The sequence below is a fragment of the Camelus bactrianus genome, chromosome 16 (assembly GCF_048773025.1).
Source record: "Camelus bactrianus isolate YW-2024 breed Bactrian camel chromosome 16, ASM4877302v1, whole genome shotgun sequence".
NCBI classification, from domain to species: domain Eukaryota; kingdom Metazoa; phylum Chordata; class Mammalia; order Artiodactyla; family Camelidae; genus Camelus; species Camelus bactrianus.
The window spans coordinates 41,626,654-41,651,914 of NC_133554.1; the positions used below are offsets into that span (position 1 = coordinate 41,626,654).

Below are 25,261 nucleotides of genomic sequence, written 5' to 3' on the forward strand. Positions count from 1 at the left end.
GCCAGGATGGGACACACCATACCTGAGCTGAGCCATCTTCTCCAGGCCCTCAGGACTGATGCGGTCCCTAGAGAGCAGGTTGCTGAGCTGCAGTTCCTGGTTGTCAGCCACCCGGAGCAGCCTATGTAGTTCCTGTTGCTGCATGTTCCTCATGTGCTGCTCCATCTCCTCAGGACTCATGGTGCTGGCAGGGTGAGGACTGCAAACATACTGTCCTGATGGAGTCGGGTAGCCTGGGTAGTAAGGCGCTGGGTACACACCATTTGTAGGGCCCACCGGGTACTGCAGAGGGCTATAGCCTGTGTAAGGATACTGGGAGGCAGGGCCTGGTGTCCGGGGGTAATAATAGGGGTTGTCAGAGTTTTGAAATTTATAATAAGATGCTTGGGCCTGGCGTGAGTCACCCCAAGAGGTAGGGCTGACTTCATCATCAGTGTCTAAAAAATGTAGCTGGGGTGTCTGGCTCTTTAGAGCAGGTTTCTGATCAGGATTGTTTGGGTCCCACAATCGTCGAGTAGTGCCTCCTCGGCCCCAATTCCGAGATCCCTTACTACCAGATCCAAATAAAAGCCGAGGTCCCAGAGGTGTAGATTCAGGAGAACCAGCTGAATTGACAGACAGGGTGGTATGCGCAGGCAAAATCAGAATGCCACGGCCACGACCCTGAAGTTCTTGTCTTAGGTTTTTGGACTCCTGAGTCTCAGAGCCTTTGCCCCCACTGCTCGAGCCTTTGTCTGGCTTTATCCTATCCACATCCTCCCTGGCTGACCTTACCACGGGGGAATCTTTGTTCATGGTTTCTGCATCAAAAGTAACACGAAGGGTGCCTCGATTTTCTTTGCCATTGCTTTTCTGCTCTCCTTCTCCACGGCCAGACCAGCTTCTATCTAAATGTTTCTTCCTCTCTGTGCTCCTCCGGGGTCCATCAGGCTCATCAGTTCTGTCCTCATCTAAGGAGTCAGTTGAGGACATAGATACCTGCTTCTTCAGTCGTGGCCTCTCCTTGGTCCGATCCTGGCGGCGGCGGCGACATCCATTATCAGTCAGGCCAGCCCCCTCGGCACTGTTGTTGCTCCCAGCTGAGCTGGTACTGCAAGTGCGGTAGCGGTTCCTCCGTTTGTCTGAGCGGGAGTAGCGCTTTGCAGAACCCGGCTTCCCCTGAGCAGGGTCATCGTTCACCTTCTTCACGCCCTCCCCTTTTTCAATCCTCTTCCCTTTTTCTCCTTTTGTGACCCTCACTCTGTCACCACTTAGACTCTTTTCTGCCTCCTCTTTGTCTGGTTTATTCACAGCCTCCTCTTTCACATTTCCCCTATACTCATTCTCCTCTACTCTCAGTTGTTCCACCTGGTTGACAATTTCTTCCTCATCCACCCGGCTAGTCGGTTCTTTGGTAACAGTCTGCAAACGCCTTCCAGGCTGATAGATCTGCATGTCAGGCTTCTTCATCCTCTTGATAATTCTTAGACTTCGATCCTCTTGTCCAACAGTCCTAGGAAAGGACTCCTGTGCCCGAGTGTTTTCTGGGTCTACAGGACCATTTTGCTGCTGGTTGTCCTTGCAGACATCTTTAATGACCTGTGTACCATTTCCAACAGCCAAAGAATCTCTGTCATTAACAATTTCATCCTTAAATTCGTCACTCCCAGAGGGTTCCTTGATTTTAGGTCTGTTCCTTAGTCGGGAAAGACCAGGCTTATAGATTTCCAGATCTGGGCGCCTGTTATCTTTACGCTGTCTGGGCTCCTTCATGTTTTCTGTGATGTTGGAGAGAGTATTGGGGAGGAAAAGGTAGAAGAAAAGGATAAAGGACGAGGGAAGGAAAAAAATTGTCATTCTGGTTAAGTAACAGAAAAGTCAAGCAAGAATTACACATTGAAATATTAATATTGGTGGACAAAGAAGGAAATTTCCACAGAAGCAGAAGCTCTACTAGGTTTACAATATTTGTTCAGCAACTGGCAAAGCTAAGAAGTTAACTGTGTTGGAACTACCTACAGCTAAGTTAGGGAAACAGAATAAAAAACCTTACTCTCTCGTGTTATCTAAGTCATATTTGGATCCTCAAGACCCCAAACTACCTCATCAGCATCAGAATAAAAGATCTCTAACCAGTTCAGCACCGGACTGTTCTCTGCTGTAGAGCTCTTGGATCCATCTTAGCCTTTTCTTCTTCTGCCTCTAACAAATTCCCCAAGTGGCTAAGTCCTTTTAGCATACCAATGGGGGGAGGGAGGAGAAAAAAAGGAGTATGCATAAAAATCCACACTTCTGTACATCTCTGGAGAAAAATTTGCAACTCCAGTCACTGAACTTGGCCAGGACAATCCTCTTCTTTAGGATATCAATTACCCAATCACATACCCACTTTTGAGGCAAACAGGAAGCAGTTCCTTTCACATTCAACTCCACTCATGGTCACCAACTCTCTTAACAGCAGCCAGCAGGGTCATTCCAAGGAAATACTGCTCAGACTATCATCATTAGAATACTGAGACTAACTGCTATAATGATGGAATATGAGAAGGAAAAAGTTCCATAAGGTAGCTTTCCCTGAAGGATGATGGAAGTATTGTGACATGCTCTCAAAATACCAAGGACTGAGGCACTCAAGAACAAGAGTGCAGAACTTTAGTAACAACTCTCTAGGCTCCAGGAACTTACCTAATGACAGATAAGCAAGTATCTTTTTTTTGTATCTGTTACCTTTATTTATTAAGGGGAAAGGCTACTGTAGCCACTAGACTGTTCAGTGGGGAAACAACAGGAGTTAGTGAGATTACAGAGTACTCAAAAACAGAATACTACAGAAAATTCCAGTATTGTTTTATAAACACCAATGCAAACAAGCACATAACAGGGATCACAGGCTCCAGAATTTATACCCATGGGCGTAACAAAACAAAAAGGGGGGAAAAAACCTCTGAAGATTAAGATACTGCTTTAGTTTTTTCAGAAGTTTAAAAGACTGCTTCATCCAATATGAATAAAGGTAAAGCAGTTTAACTCTTTAAGAGCTTCACCCTCAGCAGGCTTTGTGACCCAGGTGAGGGGGAAGGGGGGAAAGCTACTACCACTTTCCAGAGCAGAGGGAGAAAACCTGAATAATCCAATTCAGATGACCAACGAAAACCAATTTCACAGACTTCGGCCACAAGCCTGCAGAAGCATAACTATCATTCTACACAACTCCACTACACACGCCTAACCAAGGAGAGGTGAGACACTAGAATCTTCTTCGGAGCTTTCCTAGTGTGTCTGGAGACTTTAACTTGCAAGTTGAATATTCTCTCCGATAAAAACTGCTCCCACACATGCCAAGGCCAAACCAGAATAGAGTCGGCTCTCGGAGGTCCTGGATCCCTCGGGTGGCGCAGCCTTCAAAAGCCTGCCTTGTGGGGAAAAAGTTCAGCAAGGAAGTCCCAAGATGTTAAACCTTTCTCCTCCATGTCCCCAGCTCTTTCTCCCCAACGCTGAAGAGACGATGGGGCAGGCCTGCGGAAGATGCCTCTGGGAACCATACACCGCGGGGGGCCTCCACCAGACCCCGGCGCCCACTCCTCTCCGCGTCTCCTCACGGCTGGGACTCCACGGGCTGGCGTGAGAGGGCTGGGGCAACGGGGAACAGTCACCTTCGCCGAGAGAAAGGGGGCGGAGGCAGGAACTCGAGCTGGGCTCTCCCGGAGGGGTCCGAGCTGGCTGAGCCCGACCCCACACCGGCTCTCGGGCTGGTAGGGCGAGGAGGGACCGCCCTCGGCCCCCGCCCCCACTGTTGGGGGAAGGGGCGGGGGCTCAGCAGAGCTGCGAACTGAGCGGGGAGGAGGCAAAGGAGGAGAGGGAGGCGGGGCGGGCAGGCCCAGCCCAGGAGCTGGGCGGCGCGACTCACCTCTGCTCCCGGCCTGCGGAGTCAGAGTGGCCAGGATCCCTCGCAGCTCCGACGCGGAGATCCGGACACGCTCCAACCCCTCCGCCATCTTCGCGGCTGCTGCTACAGCTGCAGCTACTCCGCCAGCGCCGCGCGCAGCCAGGAAACCACGACGGACAGGCGGCGCGCGCGCTCACCCACCTCCCACCCTTTTCCCCGCCCCTCCCACTCTCCTCCCCAAACGACGGTGGCCGCACTGGGAGGAAAAGTGCCGTTCGAACGCACGTTCGGTCGCTCCCGCGGGGAAGAGCCGGGCCGCGAGCCTGGGCGGGGCAGGCGGGTGCCGCGCGTGCGCAGAGGTGTGGTCGGGAAGGTGTTCTGAGGCTGGTGTTGGAGGCGCGGCGCCCGGGAGGTGAGGTGAGGTGAGGCCTGGCCGAGCCAGGCCAGGCAGGCCAGGAGGGCGTTCGCGGCTGTGGCTGCTCTTGTTGCCGTGGTGGCCATCGAGCACACCGGTGCTGCCTGAGGCTCGGAGTGATGAAGCCACCCCACAGCCCGGTCTTAGGCCAGGCTCTCCCCCCGCAGGCCATAACTAGTGCCCCAGGCCTTTACTTTGGAACCTTAAAGATCTTGCAAGAGTAGTTATTACTATCCCCACTTTCTTTTCTTTTCTTTTTTTAAGCTATGAAAACAATCTCAGAACGGTAGCAAATTGCCCAGGGTGACAGTCAATAAATACTAGACATTCAGAGTATTTTCCTGTATGGCAATCTACATCCCAAACCTGACTTTTTTTTTTTAATCCAGTATAGGTGGCTCTTGCTGAGGGAGTGGGTTGTGTGGAAATAAATTAGGAGGTGTTATAAATCGGTTTGGGAATTTCACTGTGGATTCTTGGAAAAATTATTTGACTTCCTGGACTCAGGTTGATTTTTTTCCCCCATATCTTTAAAATGTAACTGGATCTGAAAATTGGTACTTTACCTATTTGTTCATGAGCCCCTGTTCAGACCTGTGGTCAAACCCTGTCCCCTTGCAACGCTGCTTCCCCATACCTCTTGCACCTTCCCAGTCCAGCAAGGTCAGTTGAACCTCAGCACCATCAAAGAATAGCTTCCAGTTATTCCTTAGATAGGCCTAAAAGATTGAAACAATCTCTGACAGAACTCATTAACTCATTCAATTCCCATATGTGACAGACACTTCACCTCCAGAGCAGATGGAGAAAGTCAATACATATCAAAAGAAAGGGAGTGCTTTGAGTGGTCAGAGCAAATGGCAGTCTTTAAGTTATGAAAGAGGAGAAAAATGTTTTAAACTAATTCATTTTCATAGTGAAATTGGAGAGGACATTGCATCATGTTTTTAATTAATTAGTTCAGTTTAGTTTTACTTTTTGTTTTTTTGTTTTGGGAGGGTAATTAAGTTTTTTTTTTTTTTAGTGGAGGTACTGGGGATTGAACCCAGAACCTCGTGCATGCTAAGCACACGCTCTACCACCTAGCTATTCCCTACCCCCAATTTTTTTTTTAAAGATGGAAAAATAACCTGAACAAAACTTTCTTAGGAAAAACACCATTGCCAAATTACTAAAACAGTGTCAGTGAACTGCAGATGAGATACGCCAAAAATTAAACCAGCTCAAGAAAATTCACCAGAACTTAGAGGGAAAATATAATAGATTAAAAACTGTAAGAGATAAAAGTGGAAGACATGGAGAATGGATCCAGAAAACTAAATAATCAAGTATGAGCTCCAGGAGGTGATAACAGAACTAACTGAGGAGGAGCAATAATCAAAGAAATAATAGAAAATTTACTAAGTTGATAGAAAATTTGAATGTAAGACTTAAATTCAACCCTCATATTTAAAAGGTTCATGAAATACCAGGTAAAAATAAATGAAAACCCAACCGTATTTAGACGTGTATCACAATGAAAGCCGAGTGTAAAGAATTAAAATATGTGCTGATATATTCAAGAAGTTAATTTTTTTAAGTGCATTGCAGAACAACATAGTATGGTTCTGAGTGCAGCAAAACTATCGCATGTATAAATTTCTATATAGAGACATCAACAAATGTGGAAGAATACATACCAAACTTTAAAAAAGATTATCTTTGTGGAAGAGAGTAGATTTAATGGTGGAGAGTGAAGGATCTCTATATTTCTGTAATGTTTTAAATTCTTAAAGTAGAGATTTGGTTACATATTACGTGAGTAACCCAAAAAACAACAAAGCAAATTTGGATAATGAGGGAGGGAGAAATTCAATTTTTAAAACAGAAATTGTACAGGACATGTTTGCTGAGCACAAAGTAGTAAAATTAGAAATAAATAACCACAAATTTTAAAATTCTACCACTTGGAGATTTTTTTTAAAACACCAATTTTAAATAACTCACAGGTCAAAAAAATAAAACTAAGATCATAGGTTCTTTAGAAATTAAGATTAATGAAACTATTGCATGACAAAACTTAGGGTATGTTATTAAAGCAGTACTCAGGAAAATGTAGCCTTAAGTACTTTTATTATTAATTTTAAAAGAAAATTAAAAAGCTAAATATTCAACATGGGTAGAAAATATAAAAGGAAAATAGAAGGAAGAAATAAAGATAAAATCAGAAAAGGGAAAAAGAACAGCACTTGATAAATTGAAGCTCTCATACTTTAGAAATAAAATAGGCATTAAAATAGACACATTTCTGGCAAAAAATTTTTTAAATTTAGAATACATCCTATCAGATAGCTCATAGGTAATGCAAACTTATCTCATGAAATCTCTGATTTTCCCCTAAAATATATTTGTTTCTTAGTCATATCTCAGTAAATTATACCACCATCTAAGTCAAAACCAGGAGCTATCCTTGACACCTCCCTCTCCCTCATGCCCCACATTCAACCAATATCAGGATATGTCTCTTCTATCTGTAGTGAGCATCTGTGGAACTCATGACCTCAACATTTTCCTCTTCCTTTTCTCTTGAAAACTGCCCCTCTCACTCAAAAGTACTTTCTCCTTTTCTGTTTCCCTTTTATCTTTCTTTGCTCTATTACTCCCTTCATTTTCTCCTATTTTTCCCTCAGATGCAGAGATTTGAGGCAGTCATACTGTTTGGTTGACATTTTCATCAACGGGGCCTTTCTCATTTTATCTTTTTTTCCTTCAGTCTAATTCCCACACATGTTCCTTCCCTCCCGTTTTGGTAGCCACTCTAATGTGTTTGATATATGTCCTTGGATATATGTGTATCTTTGAATAATATGTAGTATTGTTCTATGTATGTATGTGTTTTAAATGTACATATTTGATATTGTTATAGAAATCATTGTTTTTTTTTCATGTTTCTATAAATACTTCTATCGCATAGTATTATCTTAAATGACCTCACATCCTTGGCCACTTGTCTTGGGCCAAGATGGGCCAATCAGAGCCTTTACCCAGAATTTTTTTTAACTGAAACTAAGGAAAAAAGAAAAGTGGAAATGTGGAAGCCATAAAATGTAAAACACAGGAGCTGTCAGCAGCCATGTGTCCTGCCATGTGGAACCAGCTGGTCTGCAATGAAAAAGAATGAAGTCAACATGCGGAAAGCAGCAGAGGTGAGAAACAATGAAAAAGTTCTGGAAAATCTCAAAGTCCTTGGTTCGAGTTGTTCCTGATGCTCCATATTCCTGCCCTGCCCATGGTTCAACTCTTCTTGGATTCTATGAGCCAATAAATCTCACCACCTCCATCTTGTGTCCAAGCCAGTTCAAACTGGGTTCTATCACTTGGAGCCAAAAGGCCTAACTAATTATAATCTCCAAAATGTATCTGTGTGTGTGTGCATTTTTTTTAATTGTGATAAAATACGTGTAACATGAAATATACCATCATAACCATTTTTAAGTGTACAGTTAAGTAGTGTTAAGTACATTCACATTGTTGTACAACCAATCTCCAGAACTCTTCATCTTGTAAAACTGAAACTATACCCATTAAACAACAACTTCCCATCCCCCCTCTCCTCATAGCCTCTTACAACTACCATTCTAATTTCTGTGAATTTGGTCTGGGTACCTCACATAAGTTTAACCATACATTATTTGTCTTTTGTGACTGGCTTATTTCAATTAGCTTAATATCCCCAAGATTCATCCTTATTGTAGCATGTGTGAGAGTTTCCTTTTCAAGGCCAAATAATATTTCATTTTATATATATGCCATATTTTGTTTATCCATTCATCTGTCAGTGGGTACTTGGGTTGCTTCCACCCTTGGCTATTGTGAATAATGCTATGAACATAGGCATACAAATGTCTTTGAGACCCTCATTGAATTCTTTTGGATATATACCCAGAAGTGGAATTGCTGGATCATATGGTAATTGTTTAATTTTTTGAGGAACTACAATACTGTTTTCCATGGCAGGTGCACCATTTTACATTTCTACCAACAGTGCACAAGGACTTCAGTTTTTCCACATCCTGCCAACACCTATTATTTTCTGGTTTGGGTTTTTTTTTTTAATAGTAGCCATCCTAATAGGCATAAGGTGGTATCTCATTGTGGTTTTGATTTGCATTTCTCTAATGATTAGTGATCTTTACCATCTTTTCATGTGCTTGTTGGCCATTTGTGTATCTTTTTTGGAGAAATGTCTATTCAAGTGCTTCACCCATTTTTCAGGTTTATTTTTTCCAAAATGTATCTTGAATGATTATTTTTTTCTACCTCCACTTTCACCGTCCAAGCCCCTGTTGTCTTTCAGTGGACAACTATAATACTTCATAACTAGATTCCCTGATTCCACCCTTTCCTTTTCATTCATCACAATGTAACCAGACTGGTTTTCTGAAAATATACATTACAGCATGTCACTTACCTGCTCAGAATTCTCCAATGGCATTGTGTTGCTCTGAAGAAAAATTTCATGAGTCATGGTCCCTTATGGTTTAGACTCTGCTAACTTCACTTTCTATCTCTTATCACATTTCCCATTGATCACTATCTTCAGATTCATTGGCCTTCTTTCAGTTCCTGGAAAATGCGAAGCTCTTTTTATCCTTAAAGACTTCAACACATTATTATCATTCCCTCTGCCTGAAACATTTTCCCCACTACTCTGCCCATTCATCTTATAGGTCCTAACTTAAATTTTACTTCTTAAAAAAATGAAACAAAACAAAACAAAAAACACTAATTAATTCACCAAAAAATAATCACTTCTCTGTAATCTTCACTCCCTTTATAATATCCTATCATAACACACTTCCCTAAGTTAACACATCAATATCTGTAAATACATATTTAATTGGATTATTTACTAGACACCTCTCCAATACATTGGAAGCTTTAAGAGAGTAGGGGCAAATCTATTTTTCTAATACTCTATCCCCAGACCAAACAGTATCTTGACACATAGAAGTTACTCAATATTTGTTGATTGAATGAATGACTGAATACCACAGATGAAAACACTTAGAAACACTAATACATACAAATTTATACCAATGAATTTTAAATAAGTTGGTTTTGCCAAAAAAATAAATTAGTGAAATTAATTCAGGAGGAGGTGGCAAATCCATATAAACCAGTAACTGTGAAGTCATTGAAAAAGTTACCAGAGGTATTTTATAAGGTAAAGACAAATTATTTGCAGATAGTGTGATTGTTTAGAGAGTAAACTATAAAACTGTTAGATCTAACAAGATAATCTAAAGTATCCTATTACATGACATACACAAAAATTACTAGCTTTCATATACGTCATCAGTAAGCAATTTTAAAATCTAATTTAAAAATGCCTTATCAAAACAACAAAAATAAATTGTCAATTATGGCCCCAATTCATTTGCACATTTTACAGTGGAATTTCTGGCAACCTTGTTAAAGGATTTCTAAAGTTCATTTGGAAGAATTGGTGTGTGAGAAAAAGCCAATTTTTGAAAGTTATCAGGGAAGAACATATTAATAAAATAAACAACTGGAAAAGGAATTGGCAGTGTGATTAATGGAAGAAAATACAAAATCCAGAAAAGCTCCAAGCATTAATAGAAATTTAATTTTTTCTAAATATGGCATTTCAAAGGAAAAAGATGATTCAGTCAGTAAACAGTGTGTTAAAGATTCACAAAAATGTGAATTCAAACATTCAAAAAAAGTTTAGTCACTAGTAATTAAAGAAATGTAAATCATTAGACATATTTCATTAAATTGACGTAAAAATTATACAGTAAAGGGAAGGAAAATGGACATTCCTTAGAAACTATTGTTGGTAGTGTAAATTGATACTATCTACAACTCTTCCAGGAATCAGCTTGACAGTGGGTTATCAAATGCCTCTTAATGCAAAATGCCTTTTGGTGGAATCTACCCAAAGCCTAAATGGAAATAAAGATTTTGCAACAAGGCTGTTCATTACGTCATTATTATACCAAAAAAAAGGGGGGGGGGCGGAATCTAAATGTTCTACAATAGAGCTATGTAAAACTCAATTTTTGTAAAAAGAAGTTCTAGTAATAGTCATTTTAAAAGTCATAAATATATTTTGATAAGCAAAGTTTCATACAGTATAAAAATATTGTCTGAAAAAAGCAAGTTATGAAACCTATCAAGAAAGTTTTGTATGCATATGTATATGTGGGCTTGAAAAACATTAGAGTTTAGGTAGCAACTGACTTTGAAGAAGCAGATTAAATTGTTTTCCTATTGAGCATGCCTTGCTTTTGATTGTTAGTAGGGAAAAATAGAGAAACTTCATTTTTAGAAGTTTAATAATAATAAAAATACTGAAAAATAGAAACAATGCAGTTATTGAAAATTATAATTGTAAAAACTGAGGAAACAGACAAATTGAATAGGAGTAAATAATATGTTATCTTTGGTTTGATTTTTAACTGTTGTATATGTATATTGAAAAAACAGAAGGAAACATAGAAAATGAACATAATTCTGGAGCCCCAATAATGAAGAGGTTTCCCACATTAGCACCACAGGCCCCAGGTTTTCCCTATGTTATGCTTTTTTTAAGGTTTTGGGGTTTTTTTTTGGAGCAATTTAAGGTTCACAGCAAAATTTGATAGGAAGGTACATAGATTTGCCATATACCCTCAGCCCGCCCCGCACATGCATAGCTTCCCCCATTATTAAAATTCCCCACCAGAATGGTACATTTGTTGCAGTTGAACCTACATTGACACATCATTACCACCAAAGTCCACAGTTTACATTATAGTTTAGTCTTGGTGGTGTATATTGCATGGGCCTGTGTTATGCATTTTCAAAATCTTGTCATTAAACATGTTGTGTCAGGCTTGCTTTGACCCCTTTCTTATTCCTGGATTTCAGAACCATGTGTACCCAGTACTGCATCTCCTTTGCTGATGTTGAAAAAGCTCATATCAACATTCGAGATTTTATCCACCTCACACCAGTGCTAACAAGCTCCATTTTGAATCAAGTAACAGGGCGCAATCTTTTCTTCAAATGTGAACTCTTCCAGAAAACTGGATCTTTTAAGGTAATAATACCTTCTGATACTGTATCTTGTATCTTTTCAAACCCCTTTCGCATATAAATTTATTTGATCTTCCTGATCACCCTATGAAGTTAATATCTTTTTATAGCTAAAGAAAGAGTTGTAGAAATTTTCCTTTGCTCAAGTTCTGGTTACATAGCATCATGGCATTGACGAGCCACTTTTACACAATCTCAAAATTTCTTATATTTGAGGTGATCATATAATTTACTGTCCAAACTGGGACATGTTTGAGCATGAAAGGGGGAACTTCTAGTGATAAAACCAAGACAACAGACATCAACCTGGACAGTGTGATCACCCTGCATATAGCCAAGTTTAAGTATTCACTTTGTATCACTTTGCTATTCATTTATACCCTACAGGTATAAAAGATCTAAACCTAGCTAAGCCCTCATAGAACAAGATCTTTTTCTACAAAATATGTTAGTGCCTTTCCTATGCATATAGATTTCTTGATTGATTTATTACTAAAATTTTCTGACTGTTAGTTGAGCTGTAAGATGCATTCAGATAAAAATCTGAAAGCTGCATTTTGCACTGTGCCTAACAGATATTAGTACATATTAAATGGTAGTTTTAAGACATTAGGAATCTACCTTTTTCCACACCTGTTAACTAAGAGCTTTTATTTTAAACAAAACGAAAGCATCTCCATTCTCTTCTGCCCTTTGCTTCTGCCATGGTTTATTCTTCATCCATCACACATCAAGCACTTGTTTTCACTAACTATACTAGATGTAGCTACAGTAGACCTTGCCCTGTATCCATATTTGCAGGGGAAGACAGGCTGGTCAACGAATAGGTTGATGAGAAGTGTCTTAAGAGAAATACAAAGTGCCATGGAAGAACAGAGAATGAAATACCTATTTTGCCTGGGAGAGCAAGGAAGTTGAACAACGTGATGTTTGATCCAAGTTTAATAGAATGAGTACTTTTTTTTCTTTTTTTTTTATGGAGGTACTGGGGATTGGACCCAGGACCTCATGCATGCTAAGCATGCACTCTACCACTGAGCTATACCCCCACCCCCATAGGATGAGTACTTTTAGCCAGATCAGGGAGAAGGGGAAAAGAACTACAGGTAGAGGTAACAGCATGTGGAGATACAGAGGTGTGAGCCAACCTGGTAGGAAGGAAACTAGAAGCAATTCAGAATGGGTACAACAGTGACAGAGGTAGTAGATGTGTTTAGAAAGGCTGCAACTTGTAAGGAATTTGTACTTGTCTTACACAAATAGGCAGTCAATGAAAAAGAGAACATTTGTTTTTAAAAGATCGCTTTCATAATCTACTGGAAATGTTAGATGAGAATGATCAGTGAAGCAGGATTAGTTGAGGTTTGATAACTCCAAGCTGAGACATGAGATCTCACCAAGGTAGTGGCAAAGAAGACAGACATGAGATATTTAGGAGATAAAATCAGTAAGATTTAGTGATGGACTGAATGTGCAGTGTTAGGAAGAGAAAAATCTAGAAAAACCTCCTGGGTTATTTTAAAAGAAACTTTTAAATCAAATGTATTAATTCATCATCCCTCTCTTCCAGATTCGTGGTGCCCTTAATGCAGTCAGATGCTTGGCTTCTGCCACTTCAGAAGAGAAGCCTAAAGCTGTTGTTACTCACAGCAGTGGAAACCATGGCCAGGCTCTCTCCTATGCTGCAAAATTGGAAGGTACTTGACTAGTTTCTCAGGGTACTGGGCAGGATCATCAGAGAGGAGTGGAAAAATATCCTTAACTTTCACTGAGATTGGTGATAGCTGTGGGAAGTAAACTTCCAAGTCCCTAACTGATTACAGGCAAACTAAACAGAAGTTTCTATCCTAAATTCTCCTGATTTGTACTCATTTAACATGTTTCTCCCTCCCAGGGATTCCTGCTTATATTGTAGTGCCTGAAACAGCTCCCAACTGTAAAAAATTGGCAATACAAGCCTATGGAGCCTCTATAGTGTACAGTGAGCCGAGTGATGAGGTAAGGAAGAGAGCATCATTCAGCACCACCTTAACAGTTTTCATTGTCAAATGAAACTTCTCTTCCTGCTTTCCTGGCTGCTGCCTCTGTCTTCCTTGTTGTTTCCTCTTCAGCTATGAATGTGAGCATGCCCAGCCTTTTTTCTTTTTACACTCACTCCGATGATCTCATTAGTCTCATAGTTTAAAATATCACCTGCACTCTGTAACTCCAGCCCTAAACTTTGCTCTTAACCCAGACTTGTATATCCCTACCTGGACGTATTAAAAGGCATTTCAAACTTACTACATGTAAAAACCAAACTCCTGATCTTAACACTGTTCCACTTCCAGCCTTCCCTGTCTGAATAAATGGCAACTTTTATCCTTCTAGTTACCCTAAAAAAATGGAGTCATCTTTAGTAACTCTCATACACCTCATCCAAATCTTAGACCTACTTTCAAAATACTTCCATAATCTAACTACTTCTAACAGCCTCTACCATCACCGTGATTCCGACCAAAACCAGTCCTTATCTAGATTCAGTAGCCTCCTAACTGGTCTCTGCTTCCACCCTTGCCCCACTAATGTTTCCAAAAGAGCAACCAGAGCTATCCATTTAGTAAGTTAGAACTTGTCTCTTGTCAGCTCAAAATCCTCCAATGGTTTCCCATCTCATACACAATGGAAACCAACTGCAGTCATTTGTGGCCCAGATGAACTGGCTCATTACCATCTTTCCGACTTCCATCTCCTACTACTACTCTCCCTTAAACACTCCACACCAACCACACTTAGCAGTTTCTCAGAAAGGCCAAGCACTCCTACTTTGTGGTCTTTGCACTTGATATTACTCTCTCCCTGTAATATTCTGGAGATCTGCAGGACTTGTTCAAATCTCTTAAAATGTCACTTTACCAGAGGCCCTTCCTCAGCACCCTATAATGATTTTTAATCATTTTTCTCCAAAGCATTTAGGCATATTTACTTAAATTCCACGCTGCCCCACCATATTAGAACATAACTCCACTAAGTGCAGGAACTGTTTTGTTCAAATATAACCCGTGCCAAAAAAAAAAGTCTGAAAAAATAAGTGGTCATTAAAGTGTTAAGTGACTGAATCTAATGTGTTGGAAACTCTTAAGCTAAATTAATGTACTTTCAGTCCAGAGAAAATGTTACAAAAAGAATTATGGAAGAAACAGAAGGAATCATGGTACATCCTAACCAGGAGCCTGCAGTGATAGCTGGGCAAGGGACAATTGCCATGGAAGTGCTGAACCAGGTAAAAGCTTTGTTAGTTCTTGTTTAACTACTGGTAATGCTGATGCTTAGCTGTAGAACCTATTATTTTATATGTGCACATAAAGCTGGTTATTAATAGACCTATTTATACTTTATTCTTTTTACTGAAGGTTCCCTTGGTAGATGCAGTGGTGGTACCTGTCGGAGGAGGAGGAATGGTTGCTGGAATAGCAATTACAGTGAAGGTGAGAAAACAGCTACTAGAGGACTCCCCAGTTAGGGCACAGAAGAGTTCATTTTATTTATTTTTACTTTTTTTAAATTGAAGTATAGTCAGTTTACAATGTTGTGTCAATTTCTGGTGTACAGCACAATGTGTCAGTCATACGTATATATTCATTCTCATATTCGTTTTCACCATAAGCTACAAGATATCAAATATAGTTCCCTGTGCTATACAGTATAAACTTACTTATCTATTTTATACATAGTTTATTTTACATCATAGTACATTGTGAATACGTGCTTAACATTCCCCCTAATTGCCATTCCTTCCCATCATCCCTTGGCATTTGAGATGCAAGGCCCTTTTCTGCCTCACTACCCTTTTCTTAGTGACGTGACAACTATACAGCACAAAAGCAGTTACAATCAGTGGCACCCTTACAGTCCCTTCCTTGAATTCCATCTCACCAACCACTGTCCAAGTCAGGGGCTACTCTTTTCGTTACCAGCAGACCCAGCTGTGATCTAGGCAACTGAAGGCCAGTACATGGGTTAAAAGAAAGGTTCTTTCTTAGTTGGGCAGAAATGTGTTAACTGTACTGCCTATTTTACTGCAAGCATGCAGGCAAAATGCTGTAACTAGCTGTAAAATATCTACTATTCTTGTTCCTAGGCTCTAAGACCTAATGTGAAGGTATATGCTGCTGAACCCTTGAATGCAGATGACTGCTACCAGTCCAAACTGAAAAGGGAGTTGACCCCCAATCCCTATCCTCCAGAAACCATAGCAGATGGTGTCAAATCGAGCATTGGCTCAAACACCTGGCCTATTATAAAGGACCTCGTGGATGACGTCTTCACCGTTACGGAGGATGAAATTAAGGTGAGGCTCCAAGAGGAAAGGAAATAATAAAAGAGTGGAGTAACTTCTTAGGCAAAAAATCCTCCTGTAGTTAAGCAGCATCTCTACCCACTGGGGACCTGACTAGGTGATTTCATAACATATGGGAGGGTTACACTAGACATATCAAGACAGTAGAAACAGAGTTCAAATGAAAAATAAGCCCCGTCCTTCACTGGCAAGCATAAACATAGAGCAACAGGAAAATTCAGATTGGGCATATATCCCCATCTTGCCTTTAACTGTAAAGGCCAACCAACTAGGCTCTTTCCTCATCTCCCATTTCACTAATTCTTACTCCATTCTATACCAACAGTATGCAACCCAGCTGGTGTGGGAGAGGATGAAATTGCTTATTGAACCTACAGCTGGTGTTGGAGTGGCTGCTGTGCTGTCTCAGCGTTTTCAAACAGTTTCCCCAGAAGTAAAGAATATTTGTATTGTGCTCAGTGGTGGAAACGTAGATTTAACCTCCCTAACTTGGGTGAAGCAGGCTGACAGGCCAGTTCCTTATCAATTTGTTTCTGTTTAATTTGTGCAAAAGGAAGAGAAGGGATTCAGTGTCTAGATACTTGAAATTTTTCTTTCCTGGTCAACATCAACTTCCCATCTTCCCCTTTTACACAGCTTTCAAAATCGTAATAGAGAATGGATATTTCAATAAGATTTTAATAGTTTTTTTGGACTGAGTAGCAACAGAAAAAAATCCATACTTAACTAAGACAACTTGTCAAGGCCCAGAAAAGCCTTCTGTAAAAAGGAGCAGGAGACCTCTAGGCCAAAGTAGAAAACAGACTGCCCAATTGCAGCCTACAGGCTCTCATCCCTAAAGTGCTAACTACTAGCAATGAGACTGAATCCATTATTCCATGTCTACTTCAGGCACTGTTGAAGAAATCTCATCTTTCACCCAAGGTACCGGTTCTGGTACATATGGATCATAAGTCCATTTGGGGAAAACTCGTTTATAGAGGTTCATCAGTACTGTGTCCTGAGATTTTAACTTTCCATCAAAACTGCACTTCATGTGGCCATGAGTACCTAGAAAGAAAATAGAGCAAGTTGGTCAAATTAAAATAGAAAATTTTAAAGGCAGTGGTCTTCTAACCCAAGTAGTTATTTAGTAGCATTGGGGAAATCTAGACAAGGTCTCAAATCCCAATTCTCTTACCTAAAGGCTCCTTTATGTGTCCCCTGCGGCCCCACTTTGTTCTCAATTCCACCGGTTTAAACCACAGCACATCCTCTTAGAATGAAACACACAGAGGACCAAGATGAAACACTTACCCACAAGATATAAACCCAAACCTTTCTTCACCCCACAAAGGCAATCGGATCCCATCCTTCACACCTACCTCTGTTGAAGAACATGTAACGCACTACTGCCATCTTAGTAAAAATTTTGAAAGGATGGCCACTCAGAACAACTCTCTTGATAACCATTCTGTCTGGGTCCACTGACAATAGATGGCCTGTGGCAATGAGGCTGTGCATTCCTAAGGGGGAAAGGCAGAGAAGCAGGAGTCTATAGGTCAAAGCCTTCATTTATTGTCCAGTCTATTTAAAGACCTATGCAAGATTTTAGGGAAACCTGAAAGTAGGAATATACTATGTTGCCCTCCTGGGTCCATGGCAAAGATCACTAAATGATATTCGAGCTGAACTTGTCCCCAGGACCTACCCTAAATGTAGCACTCTGAGCACCCTCTAACAATTAGCTAAGGTTTGCAAGCAAGATAAAACCCCATTTGTCATCCCTGCCTTAAAACCACTGTGAGGCTAAGATTGAGATATTTTGAAAACCATCATTACCTTTTTTTGTACCGTTTGGTTCTCAAACTCAATACAGAAACAGTTAAACTTATTAAGGACCTGCAGTCCTGTTCACTTCTGTGAACTCAACTTACCATTGCTGTTCTGTTTGAAAAGCAGCACAGATGCAGGAGGAAAAGTGATTGGGGCATAGACTGTCACCACAAGGGCCATGTCAGCAGTAAGGAATCTCTGAAATTTATGTTTATCCGCTGCCATAATAAAGGTTAAAAAAGAAAAACCAAAAAATATTTTGAGAAACCATAGGCAATCCAGAGGCCTCTCAGAAGCTGTACCACTACAACTCTTAAACCTAATGCAACTAGTAGTGTTTCTCCAAATATTTTATGGCCTCAATACAACTGAAAGATACAACCCAAATGTATCAGAGTGATTTTTCAACTGGAGGCAAAATCTTAGAGCCTGAACCATATTTGGGGTTTGAAAAAGTTCTCCAGGTGGTTCTGATACCCATCACCCATACTTCATTTGAAAATCAGTGCTTTCCAGAAAAGCACTGCACTAAATCAACAGCTCTTAGTCTTGAGCAAACATTTTCTATAAAGGATCTGCTAGTAAATATTTTAGGCTTTGTGGCCAGTCTCTGTCTCAACTACTCAACTCTGTCACTAGCATAAAAACAGTCACAGACAATACATTTTTTAAAAATTCAATTAAAAAGCACAACTGTGTTCTAATAAAACTATTTAACAAAGGAAGCAGTGGGACAGATTTGGCCCAAGGCTGTACTTCACCAACCCCTGACCTTGAAAACTGTCTAGATCTTGTCTTTACCTCTCCCCTTTTGAAGTTATAGAAAAATAAAATATTTTAAGAGAAAGAGAAATGAATCCCTCATTTAGACACCATGGCTGGTGAGAACAGAAATTATCCAGGGCACCCATTTATCACCTTCCTTTGGCCACTGCTGAGAACTGAGTGTGTAGGTAATGTTCAGAAGCCCCTGAGTTACTGCAAAACATCTCTCTCCTAATGTGTAAGAGTATAATCATTTTTATCATAAAACTGCCCCTGGTCTCCACTTTCCAAACTCTTATCCAGTCCCAACATCCCAGAAGCTACATACCTCTGCTTTACCCAAATGTGGGTCAGCCCTAGCTTTCACCCTCACTGCCACTGGCACATCGGATGCTAAGGGTTCTAGGACACACCATTGTTATAAAGCTGCCAACTCCTATTCAAAATCTACTCTGCAACAAATACTCATGGCAGAGAAGCCTCAGCACCACATAGAGGTTGCATCACTGGGATGCTTCAGACAGGTTCAGACATATTGAATGGAAACATCATTGGCTCCTAAACCAGAGTACTGAAAATACCTCTAACCCAAAGACCTAGAATTGGAAGTGGTGCATTCTGCACCCCTCAAAGTCACAGTCCCCTAAATGACAGTAAGATGGTACTTACCTGCAGTGTGCTGAGAGAGTAAAGGTGACGCTCGGAAGCGCCTGAATCCACAGTGGAATATCAGCTCCTCTTTGGCTTTCACAGGTTCAGTGTTGCCGGGGTGCCGGCTCACCACCATATTCAGTACTGACATCTGGGGACCAAGCAGAAAAACAGAACTTCATATCTAGGAACAGAATAGCCTAACCTGGAAGAAGGCAAACCAAGCTGGCAGATTAGATTCACTTTATGACAAAACTAATTTATGGTCGAGTATAAGTGACAAGACACAGATTCATCTTTTACCTTCACAAACAACTGGCATTTGAATTGAAAACAGGCTGGTTTTTAGAGCTTTCACACACCTGCTACACTAGCTGACCTTCCCACGTCTAACATGGAAGAGCTCAACAGCTGCCACAAAGTCAGAGCCTGCAAGTCACTCACCTCATGCCTGGAAACCACTCATTCAACAACCTTCTTGCCTCAACCCCTACTCACACTGGCCAAAGGCCAAAGCTCTCACATACACCCCAACCTACATGACTGCTGGCCACCAAGAGAAAAAAGATCTACACCTTGGCATAAACCCTCTTTATTTTCATGGCTGCCAACCTTTGGTTAAAATCTGACCTGACAAACATATTTATCTCACAGAAGTCTCAGAACCACACAGAGATTGCATCACTGAGATGCATCAGACAGGTTCAGACATGTTGGGTAAAACCATCATTGACTTCTCTGTCATCCTCTCTGACTCCTTACCAAAAAGGCAGACTTTTCACATCCCAATGAGCAAATCGTCAGTCACTTAAAACTTTAGACTGCTAGACAAAAGTGGTTGGAAAGTGTCACAACTCCGCATTTCCCACAAGACACTCATTCACCTTCTGTTCATGAGGTAGTAAACAAAATGCAATCAAGGGTGCTCCTCGCTTGAAGTGCTCAACAACTGAGACAGGGACTTCAGACACGTGAAGTGAGACATACCAGCCAACCTGCCAGAAGAAAGGAGAAAACAATTATGTACGTACCCTTTAGGTCTTAATAGCAATGAAGAATTTCACCACATATGTTAAAAGTATCAGACTACCATAAAGCCAATCCTCACCCTTCAAAATTGCCCTTCACAGATGCCTCAACTACCCAGATTAAGCTTTTCCAGTTAACATCTCTGATAGCTCCTTGTTCCCAGTATCACCCTTATCAGTGATTCAGTGGCTCTTCTAATTCAGCTATGGGCAGCACAAAACAAAGTAAGGTAACTCATGCCAACAGAAGTAGTAAAGGAAGGGGCACCTTGGCAAACAAAAGCAAATTACAGGGATGGACAAAGGAAGGCCAGATACCTCAGCTCCTTCAACTTCTTTTTCTTCAATCTCTTTAAAGATGCGTCTCCTAGTATTAATAAAGTTCTGGAACTGAAAGATCCGAGCATAATCTTGAGGAAGGTTTTCCTTAGGATCCCATGGAGATGTCCGGAAGCTCTTGAGGCCTCTGTATTTCTGAAATCTAGAAAATAGGAGATTTTAAAGAAATTAATAGTCAAATGTATATGGTGCTACTTAACCCTTTCACTCAACTCACTTGTAAAATGGCTAAGGCTTTAGCTTAAAAGAACTATCACTATCTCTCAAAATAACCTAACAACCAAAGTCAGGACCATACTCCAAGAAACAGCTTGGTAACAAGTATTCCAGAAGGCTACCCCAGCTTCTTACTGACAAAGGATAAGTACCTACAGTGGCTCCCTGGTGCCTATCAGGGAGTGGCTCTTTAGCCTAACCTAACCTAGGGTCCTCGATGAAAGCCTTGCCTCTCTAATATCCAACATAAACTCTCAGGCTTTAGTCAGACTCATCTTTAAAGCAGACATGATCATCTACATCTTTATTCTTTTATTCTTGCTGTTCTACCCAAATCTCCAAATGTTATATACTGTAATTCGTATTAGCTCCAAAGGAAGCATTTGCTAATTAACCACAGTATTTCTCCCTCATTAAAGTACTGTAACATTATTAGTCTGTACTACACAGTCTAGAATGTGAATGTCTGTCTTACCTTCCCAAATACAATGTTAGCCCTTCAGGAGCAAAGACAATGTGTTTTTCTTCTTTTACATCACACTGACATAGTTCTGAGCCACATAAATTTTAAATAAAAATGTATTGACTGATTTTAGACTTGTTGACTAACCGAATTCTAGCAGCCACATCACGGGGGGTATCTACTTCATCTGGAAACATCTCTTCCAGTCTTTCTTGTTTATATTTCTCCAACATTTTTTCTTCAGCCTCTTCATCCACTTTCTCATCATACAGATCATCACACACAGACTCTCCTGTAGTCATAGTTTCACATTCCTCCTCTTCTTCCTTTTCACTACCCTCATCCTGTAGAATGAAAGATTATAATTTCAGAGGAAACCCACGTCTCTAAAGGCCATTAAGCTAAAAATAAAATAATTTTACTAGATACCCAGTCCAAATCAATATCAATTCTAATAGAGACTAAGTTATAAAACAAAGTCTTCATTCTCGGCAACTAAAAAGTCATTTCTAAAAAACTGACCACACATACCCCTTAAGGTCAAGAACGCACCCTGCCTTGCATTTGGGGCTGTACCCAGAAGTTACCCAAGAGTCCATTTCCTTACCTGAGATTCCTCTTCCATAAAATCCTCATGTTCTACATCATCATATTCATTGCCTTCCCCACCACTTTCACCATCCTCATCCAAAATCCATTCAGCTTGATAACTAGATGTTCCTTTGGGAACCTTCTTTACCACCTTGGAACTTTCCTTCAATAAGTCTGTAAAAGCCCAGATGAATAAAGTAAATCATATACCTCCTTCCCACTAATACTGTGGATGTTCTTACATAGGAAAGATACTGGATATTTCTACCAACACCAGGAACTATGTCAGGCACTACGAGTAGAGCAGACTACTTCCAAATTTAATTCAGCTGCCTCAGAACCAGCAATACTTACACAGCTAAATAAGTCTTATAATGAATCAGAAGTTATTTATCTGTTTATCAGAAAACAGTAACATAATTTTGAGAAATGGAGCAAAGCTGTGTCCACTGTTTGCTTAGTGCAAACATACAGCCTTTGGAGGTGAGAGAAGACAGACCTCCAAATACTTCCTCATCCCATGCTACCCTATAGGGTCCTCACTGTGAGCAGCTAGACAAAACCCACAATTCTAGGCCAGATGAATTTCAAGTTTGCCAATACCAACCATGTGCCTCACTCAGCTCCTCCTCCGTGGGCCAGGTCTGCTCCCCCTCCATTGGATCTGGGATAACCTCTGTTTGCAAAGATTCTTGTCTATCAGGGTCTGCCTTCATTAGGACCTTAAGGTCTTCCTCCATATCAGCTACAGCATCTGTAGCACAAATCTGAAAACCAAAATAGTTGATAGTCAATCAAGTATTAGCCAAAAATCTACCAAATCTAACATAATCAGAAAGACCCAGAAATAACATAGTCCTCAAACAGAAGAATGAAACAGAAAGCCAAAACTTGTCAAAATCTTTCAAATGGTTCTATTTCCTAGCATTTTAAGCCTGTACCTCTGCTTGGCTGTTGAGGCCTTTCATAATCTGGTCCCATGCCTACCTATTTATTACAACCTTACTCCCATCAAGCTGATTTCGTCAGAGTTCAAAGAAACCCTTTGACCCATCTGTGCCTAGGCTCATGTTGTCTCTATTTGCTAGGATAGTCTTTCATCTCTTTTCAACTCATAAATCACATTCATCCTTCTCAATACCTGCCTCGAGTCTGCTATTTTCTGTGAAGCTTGCTATTCTACTCTCTCAACTTCCACTGCAGGTGTGTACCTCAACCACACTTTCTTGATCTTTATTTAACAGTTATTTCCCATTTTTTCTGACCTAATTAAGCTAAGGAAAGACACTATAGCCTATGTGTCCTCTATAATCTCAGCTGTGCTTGCTTCGGTAGCATATATACCATAAACTCAGAGCCAACTGCTATGCAAGGAACCTAAAAAGTGCTCGATAAGTACATGATATATCAACTTATTTGGAGTTGACTATTGCTATATTTCAAACTAGAGTTACCTCCAGGGACTAGTGTAATTGTCCAGGTGTGCAAACAGACTAACTTCTCTGAAGTTAGTTCCCATCCTATGCCATCTTACACATGAATCTATAATGCATGGTCTTTAAGAATACATACAAATCTTACCTCCATTGCCATGCCTGGGTCCTTTTGGGATTTGATCACTCTAGGATTTAAAGGGAAAGGGTCCACAGGGGCATCTATCTGTTTCATCTGGAAATCACCATGTCCAATGATATGCAGCAAACTATTTACATTCAGAGCCTGCCCACGAACATAGCCTGAGATTTTCAAGGTGCCCACCAAGTTATTCTCTTCACTAGGCAAAAAGTCAGCAGTGTGAGCAAACAGGTAGGCCCGCCGATCTCGAAAGGCAAGATGCCTTTGTTTCTGGTTAGCCAACTGCCTGAGCAGCATCGCTGCCTCTTGTTGAGTGTCTAATAGGAGGAGTTTGTCATCAGGAAAGCGTTTCTCCACTGCTTTACTTAGCTTCTTTCTGGCATCTATTTGCTTCTTCGGTGGGAGCCCGGAAACCCCCTGGACAGCTAATGCTGTAAACAAGAGAGAAAAGTCTTCATGACTTGTTGCTTCAATCTATTAAAATCCCCTCTGCAGTTCACAAATGAGCTAACAGTTCAGTTGTGAGCCCAGAGATTACTGGGAAACCCAACACTCAGTTACCCTAAAGAAATTTCATAGTAAAACCAAACTTCACATTCTTCTTTCTTTGGGGAAAGAGCAGTCCAGAAATAAAAAAGTACCCTGACAGGTAACTTGTAAATAATGGACCAAGTTTAGGCCATACAGCTATAATCCACGATCAGGTGAATATAACCCCAGTTGTATCAAGTGTCAGGTATAGTGTTCGGCAAGTTATAGGTGCACAATAAATGCTAATTAACTTTCTTCCTTGGTCTCCAATACTCCCAATTCACTTACTATAGGTGGGAAGGCCCTGAGCAAAGAGGCAGGAAAGGCAGTAATCTCCAGTGCTATCCCAGCCTTCTAGTGGATCAAGGAGGAACAGGATAGTATCAGCCACTTTAGCCATGTCTAACACAGTGTGCAGATCCCCTGGAAATAGAAGACAAAGTCAGCAAGAAGAGGTGGTTGACACTGGCATATTATACTAAAAAAATATTATCACTAATACTCAAAACACAATGATAGAAAGTACTGTTGTATACTCTAACCTGGCCTTGCAGCTGTGAAAAACCACCGATGTTTCAAGTGGGGGCATAACAGCATAAAGCTATGGGTGCTTCCCCATTCATTCAAATGTACTGTTCCAGTGTCCCTATCCTGAAGCAGCCGAAAGGCCTTTGGCAGGGAAATCCTGTTGTGCAGGGGCACCACCAGTACCTGGTGAGGAGGGCCATCCTTGCTGCCCAGCTGTCTCTTCTCTGCCAAAACCTGAGGGCAGAAAGGATCAGAGAACATCTCAGTGTTTCAGTACTCTGTTCCAGTATTGCATTTCCAGCAGTATGGATGCCACCTCCACCCTCCAACCAGCATCTCTCCTGTAAAAGGTGTCCTGTATGCCAAGGGAGGAGGCAGGAGCTACAAGCCAAAACAAAGAATGCTCTAGCATGAGTCTGGGCTTGCACGCCTGACATGTGCTTTAGGGTTACTCTCCATCCCCGGTCCCTTCCCAGGGTCAGTTTCTAATTCAAGGCATTACCCGCCTAGAACGGTCGTGAAGCCACACCATCCCCCAATCCCCGTTTCTCTCACCGCCTCCTTCTTCTGCTTTCTGAGCTGGCTGGCGCGATGCCTCTGGTCTACTCTGCTGAGATCTTTTCTCACCTTCTTGCTTAGGGTTTTCAGTGCTAGACGGCCTGGAAAGAGATTAGGAACGACTCTTGCACAGGGCACTAGTAGACGATCAAGATAGGGGACCCCTCTCCACCCTCCTTAGAGACTTTGAGCGGGGTCCAGGCCCGAGGTAGGAGCTCATTCTGGGAATGGAGAAAAGCAGTTAATATGGACTAAACAGCCCCTCTTCCTCCAACCCTATCTTCTCACCCTTGCCATCCCGCTGCGCAGATCCCCGACCCCGATGTCGCCCGCCTTTATGAGCTTTATTCTGCTGCTTGAGCGGGCCGGAGCTATGGGCCGCCATGCTACTGCTCACGTGTACGAAGTCCGCACTACTTCCGGGCCGGACCGAGGGCTTCCGGTCCCCTCCTTGGGGGCGTGTCCTCCCCTGGCGGGGCGGGGCTCCTCGCGTCTTCTC

The 25,261-nt window shown here is 41.3% G+C and overlaps 3 protein-coding genes and 2 non-coding genes across 10 annotated transcripts in view; 1 reads left to right on the forward strand and 4 right to left on the reverse strand.

Annotated features, from left to right (window-relative positions):
• Nucleotides 1-4,122, reverse strand: part of SMG6 (SMG6 nonsense mediated mRNA decay factor) — a 191,306-nt gene extending 187,184 nt beyond the window's left edge. For 3 of the 4 annotated variants that reach the window (XM_045518983.2, XM_010958186.3, XM_074343231.1), the window contains exons 1-2: nt 3,887-4,122; nt 23-1,757 (exon numbers count right to left, since the gene is read on the reverse strand). In XM_045518983.2, the coding sequence (XP_045374939.1) occupies nt 23-1,757; nt 3,887-3,974 (1,823 nt within the window). In that variant the 5' untranslated portion in view covers nt 3,975-4,122. Of the gene's footprint in view, nt 1-22; nt 3,633-3,886 lie in introns of all 4 variants that reach the window. The other variant, XM_045518982.2, reaches the window with a different exon arrangement.
• Nucleotides 4,123-4,140: 18 nt separating this feature from the next.
• SRR (serine racemase) lies at nt 4,141-16,243 on the forward strand. Of its 2 annotated transcripts, none has more exons than XM_010958183.3 (9): nt 4,141-4,277; nt 7,331-7,465; nt 11,196-11,367; nt 12,934-13,060; nt 13,258-13,361; nt 14,506-14,625; nt 14,756-14,830; nt 15,484-15,693; nt 16,028-16,243. In XM_010958183.3, the coding sequence occupies exons 2-9, from the start codon at nt 7,437-7,439 to the stop codon at nt 16,241-16,243; spliced, it is 1,053 nt and encodes a 350-aa protein (XP_010956485.1). In that variant the 5' UTR covers nt 4,141-4,277; nt 7,331-7,436. The 2 variants fall into 2 exon arrangements, with proteins under 2 accessions (XP_010956485.1, XP_010956484.1); XM_010958182.3 differs by having other exon boundaries at nt 4,145-4,282.
• TSR1 (TSR1 ribosome maturation factor) lies at nt 14,862-25,257 on the reverse strand. Of its 2 annotated transcripts, XM_010958185.3 has the most exons (15): nt 25,051-25,257; nt 24,760-24,863; nt 24,219-24,438; nt 23,965-24,099; nt 23,152-23,576; nt 22,178-22,337; nt 21,587-21,744; nt 21,127-21,323; nt 20,280-20,442; nt 19,818-19,928; nt 18,952-19,084; nt 17,619-17,735; nt 17,067-17,207; nt 16,883-16,957; nt 14,862-16,752 (listed from the first exon to the last, which is right to left on the reverse strand). In XM_010958185.3, exons 1-15 carry the CDS (start codon nt 25,145-25,147, stop codon nt 16,574-16,576), a joined length of 2,415 nt encoding a protein of 804 aa, XP_010956487.1. In that variant the 5' UTR covers nt 25,148-25,257; the 3' UTR covers nt 14,862-16,573. The 2 variants fall into 2 exon arrangements, with proteins under 2 accessions (XP_010956487.1, XP_010956486.1); XM_010958184.3 differs by lacking the exon at nt 25,051-25,257 and having other exon boundaries at nt 24,388-24,438; nt 24,760-24,841.
• On the reverse strand, nt 18,751-18,845 carry LOC123617822 (small nucleolar RNA SNORD91 family). Its single transcript, XR_006726080.1, has one exon. It is a non-coding gene; the product is annotated as a small nucleolar RNA SNORD91 family (small nucleolar RNA).
• On the reverse strand, nt 19,580-19,674 carry LOC123617823 (small nucleolar RNA SNORD91 family). The gene has a single exon (XR_006726081.1). It is a non-coding gene; the product is annotated as a small nucleolar RNA SNORD91 family (small nucleolar RNA).
• Nucleotides 25,258-25,261: the final 4 nt, after the last annotated feature.